Here is an 11,615-nt window from a genome sequence, read left to right as displayed (position 1 = left end):
ATGTGGACCGGAAATCAAACCGCCAACGCTACAATTAGTGAACAACCCGCTCTACCACCTGATCCACAGACACCCTTTTATTTAAAGCATTGTTTAAGAAAAGGACAGGATAGGATGTGGTGAAGATTTTTAGGAGACATTTATGTAAGGACTCTCTGTCAGTGTGTTGTAATTGTCATGGTGCTTCGCAGATTTTCCCAGCATGGGAAAGTCTTCAGAACAAAGGAATTTATTCATTCCAGTTTCTCTGTAAAAGGACATGGTTGGAACAACGGTTTATAGCCTAAGCCTCAACAGGAACTAACTTGTCTTGTGGACATTCCAATACATTACATGTGAAATCTGTTAATGAATCATTAATGAATGTAAAATTGCAGTTGTTGGAAAAATTATAATTGTTGGGGGGGGATTGTTGTGCTGTTCTGTTAATAACTGGTTAAAAACTGTGTGTAATTGTTAATGTTTTCTGTTAAGAGGCATTTATTTGTCATTTTCGGAAGGAGTCTCCAAGTTCTCCAACAAGGGAATGTCTTCTTGGAGACATGACAAGCTGCAACATTTTTTTTTCTTATTTACTTTTAACAGAGAGCAAAAAAAAAAAAGAGAGAGAGAGAGAGAGAGAGAGAGAGAGAGAGAGAGAGAGAGAGAGCGGGCTTTGTGAGAAAACAACTGTTTCTTGCTGCTACACTGTGAGGAAACGATATCTTAGCAAGTGAACATAATTTGAGTATGGGGAACTTTATGTAATATTTCTAATAATGAAATTATTCTAAATAAAGTATAATATTACAAATAAAACCCTAATAAGTTCACTGAACTGGATTGATTGCGTAATGGAGTCTCCCAAAGCTTGTATATTTAAGTTCACTTAACTTGGTGCTCATATATACAGTACTTAACTTGTTTATTTCACCAAACTTGGTGTTTATATAGTGTACTTCAACAATTAAGTTCATTTAAATGAGCTGTAATTTCAAGTGCACTTACATATTTAAGTGAACTCAACTTGAAAATTCAACTGAAATTAAAAAAGGATGATAAATGAAATCAAATTGACTAAGTTCTTATTACTTTTGACTGTTTAAGCTTTGTGCAAACATACCCAACTGAAATAAAACATACTGAACAGCATATCGAATGTCTTTATTGACCAATATTCGCAAAAAGGACTCACAATTATGTTAATTGGTACCGAGCGTGTAAATGTAATAGTGCTGACTCAAAGTCTGCAACAATGAGACCTAAACATTATTCTTAACCAAAAAGCTGGTTTGCCGAAGACCGTATTTTAGGCTTGAGGGTGTTCTGACCCATTGACATCAGGACACGCTGTATGAAATCAGACGTGTTTGCGAGTGATTTGGGGTAATTCAGGTCTAATGCATAAATAAGACCAAAGAGCAGACACATTGCTTGTGGGACATCCTGAATTTTGTCCATCACCCCTTGGCCTTCATGTATTATCCCAATAGAGGAAGTCAAATGCAAGGAGTTGGGGGGCTGAAGATCTGTCCTCGAATCAGATCCCCACTGGCACATCAAGGATAGAGTTGCGATGATCAGACTCCTAGTGAAGAAACAGGTATAAATAGAATATTGTGATCATGCATCAAAGGTTGACCATCAATGCATGTTTATCAGAATGCTCACTAAATCTATCAAACACACAAATCAGTTGTACTGACGAAAAATATAAGGTACATACCACCAATTTAGTACGAAGCAAAATTATACTGACAAGTATACATGTGCATTCATGTATAAAAGCACTTGGTATACACTTTTAAAAAGATACAGTATAAATAAAGTTTATTCATTCGAAGACTTGTATAAATAAAAGTTGGCCATGTTTCCCTATTAAAGGGATAGTTCACCCAAAAATGAAATTGCACTCACGCTCAGGCCATCCAAGGTATAGACGAGTTTGATTCTTCATCTGAACAGATTTGGAAAAATTTAACATTACATCACTTGCTCAGCAGCGGATCCTCTGCAATGAGGGGTGACATCAGTATGAGAGTCGCAAAAAACTACACAACTACCACTTTAAAGCCCCAGACAGGTAGTAAAGACATGATTAAAGTAATCCATGCGACTCCAGTGCTTTAACTACACAACTTGCGTCGCTTCATAAAACTGAGGTTTAAACCACTGGAGTCACATGGATTACTTTAATGATGTCTTTCCTACCTGTCTGGGGCTTGAACGTGGTAGTTGTGCAGGCTGACAGTGGAGGAACAGAAAGCTCTCAGATTTCATTAAAAAAGATCTTCATTTTATTCCGAATATGAATGAAAGTCTTTCGGGTTTGGAATGACATGAAGGTACGTAATTAATGATAGAATTTTCATTTTTGGGTGAACTAACCCTTTAATAAGTTGGCATGGCCAGAAATTCCATATGAAGTTTGATGACAGTCTTCCGGACTTCACTGGAAATAAAAGACTGAGGTGGGGGGTGGGGGGGGGGGTTCAAAATGAATAAAAAGACAACTAAAAATAAGAACTGTAATGTAATATTTGGGTTCATTCCATGTAAAAAAACATGGAACAATGATCATTTATCTAGCGCAAGACATAACGTTTAAGTGTCACGACCGTCCTACCTTTCACAATGTAACCTGATAGAGGAAAAACCTCATTGAGCTCTGATATCTGAATCACACAGAGGGAAGTGACACGGCTGCTGCAAAGGTCATATAACTGAATATGCTCAGTGTACCATTCTGACACTGTTTTACAGACAAAAAGAATCCCAGAGTTCACAGCTACAATCTGTGATATCTGCATAAATTCTGGGAGACCAGAGCATGAACCAGCACAGATAGTATTCTGCACGGTATTCAAATCCATCAGCTGTCACAGAGGAACACTGTTTTGGTGCCATTTGATGAAACACCTGCTGAATATGACCAGGAAATGACCAGTGTGGTTTAAACGTTGTCCATTTCAGTTGGGGGTCTGAAAAATGAGCGAGAGTCCAGATAGTGTGCCATCATTCTCTGCCAGTGTGAGGGCCACATTTTTGAAGTTTTGAGATTCACAAACTACCATTTAAAAAAAAAAAAAAAAAAAAAATTGTATTTGCCCTCAAAATGCATAGTCCAAAAATCCGACAGTGGTCCAAAGGCTTTAATCAGCTGGGGGTAGTGCTCTAAGAAATGATGCTTTGGTTTCAGTCTAAATCCAGGAAACGTCGATCGCAGGAGTTCTCTGTGCTCCGCAACTCAAGAAATCAATGGACTCTTCTGTATGTTTTGATGCCACAGCCAATTCAACTATATCTTCAAGCAGCATCAAAATTCCCCATGAACTCTCTCATTCTGGGACATCATGCATGGAAACATTTAGAATTATGGCTGTGTTGTCCTTCATTATAAAATGTACCATTAGGAACTTAACAAACATATTTCACTGTTAAAAGTCACACAAAAATAAGTTCATGTCAATATAATAATTTTACTTACCGAACTTAAAATGGTACACGATGAAAAAAACCCTTCTTGAACTTTACAGCAAAAACCAACAGGTGAAAAGGATCACCTTTTGTAATTATCTACCAATCAGTGCATTAGTTCTCTGGTTGCCAAGCAGAACTCCTTGCGTGGCCAATCACATCAAAGGAAGACCAGCGTGAGCTATTTTAATGAATCATGATTTTGAGTTCAGAACACTTGAAATCTTAAGGTTATGTATGTTGTAAGTAAATAAGTTAAACCAACTTGTATTTTTGAATAATGGGTCCAAAATGCAAAATGTTAAGTGATGTTTAGTCTAGATGTTTAGTAAAATGTTTAGATGTTTAGTTAAAACCGCCTGTTTTAGCTTTCATATTCTGTTTGCAGAAAAGTTTGCTTAACAATAAGGGGGAAAAAAAAGATCGCCAATTATTTCAAGCTTGAGATGAGTAAAAATGTCTAGAAACAAGCGGTATAATCATATATTTGGTCAATCTTATTGTAAGAAACACAGACAGATTTGACTATATTCAAGATATCGTCAGGTGGTTAGATGTCACATTTGCAGTGTACAACGCAAACGATAACAGGCTCTAACTCGTTTCACGGATGTTATGCAACATTAAACTGAACTATAAATGGATCAAATGCATAATGCGTCATGCTAGCTGAGGTATAAGGAGAATGAAACGCTACAATAAAGTTTGGGGAGTAAAATTGGGTGTAAAAATTCATACACAGCTTCACAGGATCAGATTTATTTTAACTTTAATTGCTTTTTTTTCTTACCTAGATGAGTTTTCCGGTTAACCGAGTATACGCTTAGGTGTAACTTTTCAGACATACTTCATGATGAACGTTCTTTAAGCTACTGAATACCTCGATCGATGTACTGTATACATGCGTGTACCTTCAGTGTACAGTAGTATCGTCTTGCTTGTTTTTGTAAGGTGCCAACAAGAACACGCAAACATTAAGTAATACGTTATAGTGCCTTTTACAGATTACTGCATACAAACAAGAGAATTAAAAATGCTCTTGTCCTTCTGGTTAGTTAAGAGTTAAAAGCAAATTGTGTGTGCGTGTCAGGAGCCAAATTTTTGACTCTCTGTTGAATGGCATAGTTATTTTTAATACTGACACTCAACTCTTGGAGCCAATCGGAGTCCAGTGTATGTAAAGAAACACCGGCTAGAGTTACAGGAGTCTCATACAGCCTGTCTGCAAACTTCACTTCGTACAACAGGTCTCCGTGTTTCAGACCTTGAAAACGATTTATCAGGTAGTATCCGCTTAGTGAATCATTTAAACTTGATGGTTCACTTTATACTTTATAATACCATGGTGCTGTTGAATTCTCAGATCTGATTGGTCAGAAGGTGCTGATGCACTTTTTTTTTCTTCTACCAGCAGCTCTGACAGCTAGCAGTAACGGTTCCTTCATACTTGTATGGGAGATGGCTTATTGTCTTTGATTCCTTAATTACGGTGGTTGGAATATTTAAATCCATACAAAGAAAATGACAAGGTTATGACGATGTTATTTTCTGATATAGAAGTGCCTTACATTCTAGGTATTTCTCTGTTTGTCTGTCTTTCTGAGATGTTGGATGTGTTGATAGTTGGAGCAGGTCCTCATGCTCTCATTCTGGCTACCCTGCTCTTGAACCCCCAGCAGCATGTCAGCTCCTCCAATGCAGAAATCCTCCAGGGGATACAGCTCAGCAAGACGAATTCCAAGACTGGACGGACCAAGAGCAAGAGGAGATCTGTTGGTATGTTTAATCCTTATACCGTTATCTTGGCCTGATCCGAAACACTTTTATATCTATATAAAGCATTAGTTTATATACTCCAAAGAGATGCCCAGTAAACTCCATCAAATGAGAAAGCAGCATGTCTGTTTTCATAAAGCATTGCGTTTCCACAGATACACTGTCAGAACTGCACAAAGACCCACAATGCCTACAGTGTCCCCATGTGAACTTCAAGGTGGTGGATTCTTATGGAGAATGGGCTTCCCTGTGGGAGAGCCAGTTCACTGCCCTCAATATCCCTCACCTTCGCTCACACATGCTGGTACACACTAACCCTCTCAATAAGGTAAAAGCAAACTGAAGGTAAAAATCATCTGACTTGTTAAATGCAATCGAAACTAAGCTACTAATGCCATTCATAATGTCTCAAAATCTAAATCCTAGCAATATTATTCTTGTGTGCAATCCCAGAAAGCCTTGCAAGAGTTTGTGCTGGCGGAGGATCGTGTAGCTGAGCTTCACTCCCTCCCTGAGAGGGTCTACATTCAGGATAAGAATGCCTTCTTTAATGACGGACGCCTTGGCAAGCAAAACAGGAAGCTTCTCAGCGCTGCTCGAGGCCTGCAGAGAAACTTATATTTTAGCCTGCCAGGAACTCAGCTCAGTGTGGACTTCTTCAAGGAGCAGGTCTGGGGTCAGTGTGGCATGGATCAAAACCATGGCAGTACTTATAATTACTGAACCGATGTGCGTGGCATGGGAAGAGGAAATGAACGTACTCACCTGCAATGTAAATGTATGATACGTACAGTGTGATGTATGTGTGGGACACCGACTTGCTGAATGACTAATGACTAATAAAAGTGCACATAAAGCATGGAATTAAACCATAACGTTTAAATGTTTTAATCAAACATTGCTGGGAAATGCCGCTGCATCTAGAAGTGGGAAAGTTCTTGACACTTTTAAATAAATGTCATATACACATGTAAGCTTGTATTAGGATACTGCTACGGACTCTGTGCATGGCAGCGTCTAGCGCCTCTTTCAGTTTATTCAGTATAGCACTGCCTCAAACAGGTGCGCAGGTACCAACTGGACCATGTCCTCATTAAAGGCACTGTGGACAGAATTACTCCACTTCTCTCTGAAAAACAAAAGAAAGTTGAATTCTTTCGAGTGACTCTAGACACTGGGGACACTCTTGAGGCCAAAAGAGTGGTGCTAGCCACAGGACCCACCAGAGAACAGATGGCAAATATCCCTCCATGGGTGAGAGCAATTGCAGAGAATTACCCTGAAGAGCGGTTGCAGCACACGGTGGAACTGATGCACCTCCTTTCGCAACACAAAGCTAAAGGCAGTCACCTCACAGGTAAGCCTGGTTTCAACATACCCTCACTGACTTGGCCTTATAATTTCCTTTGGGGCTGTTATTCACAATATGAGAATAACTGATGTGGCAAAATAACTGATCAACGCAGGGACTCAATGCTGTACTATCGCAGGCCCACCTGCTGTATGCCATAGTAACCAGAGAGTAATGGTAATTGGTGGAGGCCTGACCAGCGCCCACATCATCTCCATGGCTCTGCAACAAGGTGCAAGTCAAGTGACCTGGGTCTTGCGCAAACATGTACAGGTAATCTGACATGAGATCTCGAGGAAGACGGTTAATATATAACGCCGATTCTGAAAAAGTTGGGACAGTATGGAAAATGCTAAGAAAAACAAATAAGAGTGATTTGTAAATGTACTTTGACTTGTATTTAAACAAACAAAAAAAAACATATAAAGACAAGGTATGTGATGTTTTACCTAATCAACTGCATGGTTTTTTGAAGATACACGTTTATTTGGAAATTGATGTATGCAACACTTTCCAAAAAAGTTGGGACAGGAACAGTTTAGGACTAATAGCGATGTGACAAGTTGAAATAAAAAGGTGATGTGAAACAGGTGAGGCAATCGTCTACTCATAGTATCCTCCTTAAATAAGGCCTAGACCTTTAAGAGCAAGGATGGGTCAAGGCTCGCCGATCTGCCAACAGATGCATCAGTGAATAATCCAACACTTTCCCCAAAGACAAATCGGTAGGATTTTGGGCGTTTCACCTTCTACAGTGTACAATATAGTTAAAAGATTCAAGGAATCCGGTCAAATCTCGGTGTGTAAAGGGCGAGGCCGAAAACCACTTCTGAATGTGCGTGATCTCCGATCCCTCAGACGTCACTGTCTTAAAAACTCTCATGAGTCTGTAATGGAGATCCTGACATGGGCTCGGGAATACTTTGGTAAACCTTTGTCAGTCGACACCATTCGCCGCTGCATCCACAGATGCAAGTTAAGATTTTACTATGCAAAGCAGAAGCCGTACATCAACACTCTCCAGAAGCTCCGCCCACTTCTCTGGGCTCAGGCTCATCTGAGATGTACAGTAACACAGTGGAATCATGTTTTGTGGTCCGACGAGTCGACATTTCAAATAGTTTTTGGACAAAACAGCCGTCGTGTTCTCCGGGTCAAAGAGGGAAAGGACCGTCCAAGATGTTATCACCGTTAGGTCCAAAAGCCAGTGTCTGTCATGGTATGGGGGCGTGCCAGTGCCCATGGAATGGGGGTGTGTCAGTGCCCATGGTATGGGGGTGTGTGTCAGTGCCCATGGTATCCAGAGCAGAACAAGGCCAAACCACATTCTGCCCGGATTACAAGCGCATGGTTGTGTAAGCAGAGAGTGCGGGTGCGAGCATGGCCTGCTGCAGTCCTGACCTGTCTCCCATTGAGAACGTGTGGCACATTATGAAGCGCAAAATCAGGCAACGAAGGAACTGTACAGCTGTGCAGCTGAAGAAATGCATGATGGATGAATGGGGGAAAATTCCACTTGCTAAACTTAACCAACTGGTGTCTTCACTCAGCGCCCAAACGCTTAGTGAGTGTTATTAAAAGAAAAGGTGATGTTACACAGGGGTAAACAGTCGACTGTCCCAACTTTTTTGGAGTGTGTCGCAGTCATCAGATTTGAAATGAGAGTATGTTTTCAAAAATAAATTCACAAAGTAAAACATCAAATAATGTGTTAATAATGTGTCTTCAATATAGTACAGCGTGAACTGAATTTTCAAATGACTCTTATTGTTTGTTTGTTTGTTTTGCATTTTCCATACTGTCCCAACTTTTTCGGAATTGGAGTTGTGAAAGGGCAGACCAATTTCCATGACATGAATATCCTATTCACCAAACATATACCTCAGAAATTTTGGCATAGAGCAACATGCAAATATCCACCACTATCATTACTACCATCTACTGATGGAGCTGGAGAAGAGCAGTGAATGTGGAGAGCTGGGAAGGTGATGTTCTTCTTGTGCTGTCTTTCAGCCCTTTGTGGTCTAGAGGCTGAGAGGACTTGAAACTGATGTGGTCTTCTGCTGCTGTAGCCCATCTGTGTCTGTGACTTGTGCCTTCTGAGATGCTTTTCTGCTCACCATGGTTGTAAAGAATTACTATAGCTCGAACTATTCTCGCTCATCAACAAGGCACTGCAGAACTGCTGCTCATCTGACGTTTTTTGTTTTTTTTCCCCCACCCAATTCTGTGTAAACTCTAAAGCACTGGTCACCAACCCTCTTCCTTGAGATCTATCTTCTTGCAGGTTTCATCTCCAACCAAAATCTAACACACCCATTTTAATTTATTTAAGAACTTCTTAAGGCAATGATTAGATGGTCAGGTGGGCTATGGTAGATGGGATATGGTCAGGTGGGATATGGTAGGTAGGAAGGTAGATCTCCAGGAACAGGGTTGGTGACCACTACTCTAGAGAGTGTAAACTGAAGCTCTTGACCTATATCTGTATGCACCGTGCTACTGCCACATGATTGGCTGATTGGATAATTGAAATTAATGAGCAGGGTTATACATGGTTCTTTTACAGAGGCTCGTGAGTGTAGATAAAAATGCTACTCAAAAGCTACTGTTACTACATCCAGTATTTTCCACTGTCTGTGCAGCTCAAACAGTTTGATGTTGGAGATGTGGAGAGTCTGATCGGCCGCTACTCGCACATTGAGCACGGTATCAAGCTGGATGGCCTGGCCTACCTGCGGCAGTTCTATGGAGAGAGGAGTCTTCACAGGAGGCTAGCAATGATCAAACAGGCTCGCAAAGGAGGAGCCGTGACACCGGAGGCGTATGCACACCTGCAGCCTTTCATTCAGTCAGGGCAGCTGCTTGTCAAGGCATACTGCCAGGTATCCCCATTGACTCGCTCATTGAGTCATTTACTTGTTTGAAGAAACCTTAGGTTCATTAAATATCTGACTTGTTCCCCTTTATATTACATGGGAAATTTGTCATTAAATTACAGAACGTGAGACATGTTATGTCACTTATACTAAAGAAAGCCACATTGCTTGCATTGGTATTATATTTTTATCAGCAGTACTACCATTAAAAGTCAGTAATGTCTGTGTGTAGGTGACTGAGGCAGCGTGGTGCTATGAAACTCAGACGTGGAAGGTCTCCCTTTGTGATGGTGAAAAATGGACCGGTGACAGGATCTGGCTTGCAACCGGCTGCAAGCTGGATGTTAATCAAGACCCCTTACTCTCAGACATCAAGAAGCATTTCCCAATTCAGGTCAACCTTTTCTTAGCTTAAGATAGTAAAACAGTATGTAGAAGAGTAATTTGTATGGAACGGTCAGCATTGTAGGCCACTCAAGAAAGTTTAGTTTAAAGCATTAGTTCAGATGGGTGTTTAATTAGTTTAATTAATTTAGAAGTTTAATTAGTTTAATTAATTTAGAAGTCTGAAGTTTGCTTCTTTACCTATGCACTAGAGCTATGAGGGTAATGTAACTAGCAGGTAATAGAAACTTATAGGCACTAGTTTCGCATTGTGCTTCAAAAACCCACTATGAGACCTTAATATGGACATCTGATAGTTTATGAAACAGTTAGTACCATCGGTCTTCCACTACAGGATGGCCTTAGTCATGCTTTCAGTGTCTTTTTATCAGTCAGTTGTTTTCACACAGGTCGCACTTCTGCATTCATCATTCCACTGTTTTGTTGTTTGTTTGTTTTTTACCTCTACATTGTTGGTTGAAATGCACCCTCAGGCCATGACAGATCCAGATCCATGTGATTCCATAAAAGGAAGTTGATGTGCTTTGCATTAGCTCTCCTGACATACTGCCTCTGGGTGTTGTCTTCATGAATGTACAACAGTCTGTCATATTCTGCTTTACATTTCTATAAAAAATGTTTTGTTCGATGCAACCTGTCCTTCGACATGGCCCATTGAAAGACTTCTCACAGATGAACAAGACTTTGACTGGATTGCCTTCAGTTTTGTGGTCTTTCGGTTGCATTTTCTGCATTTCCCTTTCTTAAACTTTCGGTGCGATCTTCATGTCTCGATCTTCATGTCTTCATGTCGTATTACTCGTGTTGACCTGCTCGTTGACTGCTCTATGAATCTGTTAGTGTCAGTGTGTTAGCTTAGCCATTTTCAAACCTCTCCTTGAAGCGTCTCAGTATTTGTAGTTAGCGTTTAATACACTGATGAAATAGCTAAACACTTAGCAGAAGTACATGTGTTGGTGGTGGAATTTAACAATTACTTTGAACATTTTGGGAAATCTAGAGAAATCTTGCTACTGTACATCAGGATTTCTGTAAAACTCCTTTGTGGCAACGTTTATTGTTAAAAGTGCTATACAAATAAAATTGAACCGAAATGCTTTAAACTGTCTTCCATAACTGAAGTCTTTTGCATACTGACTGTATGTCCTACTGAAGGAAATGATCCCTGTTGTTTTGCAGGTGCTTGAAGGATGGCCGTGCATATCAGAGACACTCCAGTGGGCTCCTGGATGTCCTGTTTACCTGATGGGACAGTATGCAGCGCTTCAGGTAACAGATTTTGCAGCTGTATTATGTATAGTGCTGCAATATTGTCCTCTTTGAAAATGTGTCAGCTGATCTTGAAGAAAATATGCACGTTTTAATGTTTATTTATTTGTATTTGTGTATACGCACGTCCTTTTATGATATGGCCAGGTTGGTCCCCATGCTGTGAACCTCGCAGGAGGCCAGGCGGCAGCTTTGCGCATTGCCAAGGATATCATAGATGAACACGGCAGTGAAGAACAGAACACTGAAACCACCAAAGTGGAAAAGTCACGAACTGAAGAGTACATTTCCCACATGCATGGCCTCATGTGGCTATGATGCTGAAAACATGCTGACGTTTCACATTGGGAAGAAAAGCTTGCATTGCAAGTGACATTATGTCTGGCCAGAATTAATTAATAAAGCTATCATGACCAAGTTTGCCACTGTGAAGCTCCAGCCTGATGGTGGATGTTTCTATGTCTGCATGCATTTGATAA

The 11,615-nt window shown here is 40.3% G+C and overlaps 1 protein-coding gene across 3 annotated transcripts; it reads left to right on the top strand.

Annotated features, from left to right (window-relative positions):
- Positions 1-4,690: 4,690 nt before the first annotated feature.
- Positions 4,691-11,454, top strand: zgc:113276 (uncharacterized protein LOC553748 homolog). Of its 3 annotated transcripts, XM_053617412.1 has the most exons (9): positions 4,954-5,232; positions 5,388-5,560; positions 5,686-5,901; positions 6,295-6,589; positions 6,723-6,856; positions 9,229-9,468; positions 9,695-9,856; positions 11,047-11,136; positions 11,284-11,454. In XM_053617412.1, the coding sequence occupies exons 1-9, from the start codon at positions 4,989-4,991 to the stop codon at positions 11,452-11,454; spliced, it is 1,725 nt and encodes a 574-aa protein (XP_053473387.1). In that variant the 5' UTR covers positions 4,954-4,988. The 3 variants fall into 3 exon arrangements, with proteins under 3 accessions (XP_053473386.1, XP_053473387.1, XP_053473385.1); XM_053617411.1 differs by lacking the exons at positions 6,295-6,589; positions 6,723-6,856 and adding an exon at positions 4,691-4,739 and having other exon boundaries at positions 5,061-5,232; XM_053617410.1 differs by lacking the exons at positions 6,295-6,589; positions 6,723-6,856.
- Positions 11,455-11,615: the final 161 nt, after the last annotated feature.

The sequence above is a fragment of the Ictalurus furcatus genome, chromosome 27, assembly GCF_023375685.1.
Source record: "Ictalurus furcatus strain D&B chromosome 27, Billie_1.0, whole genome shotgun sequence".
NCBI classification, from domain to species: Eukaryota; Metazoa; Chordata; class Actinopteri; order Siluriformes; family Ictaluridae; genus Ictalurus; species Ictalurus furcatus.
The sequence above is the reverse complement of the archived record's forward strand: the minus strand, read 5'-3'. Positions and strand labels throughout refer to the sequence as shown.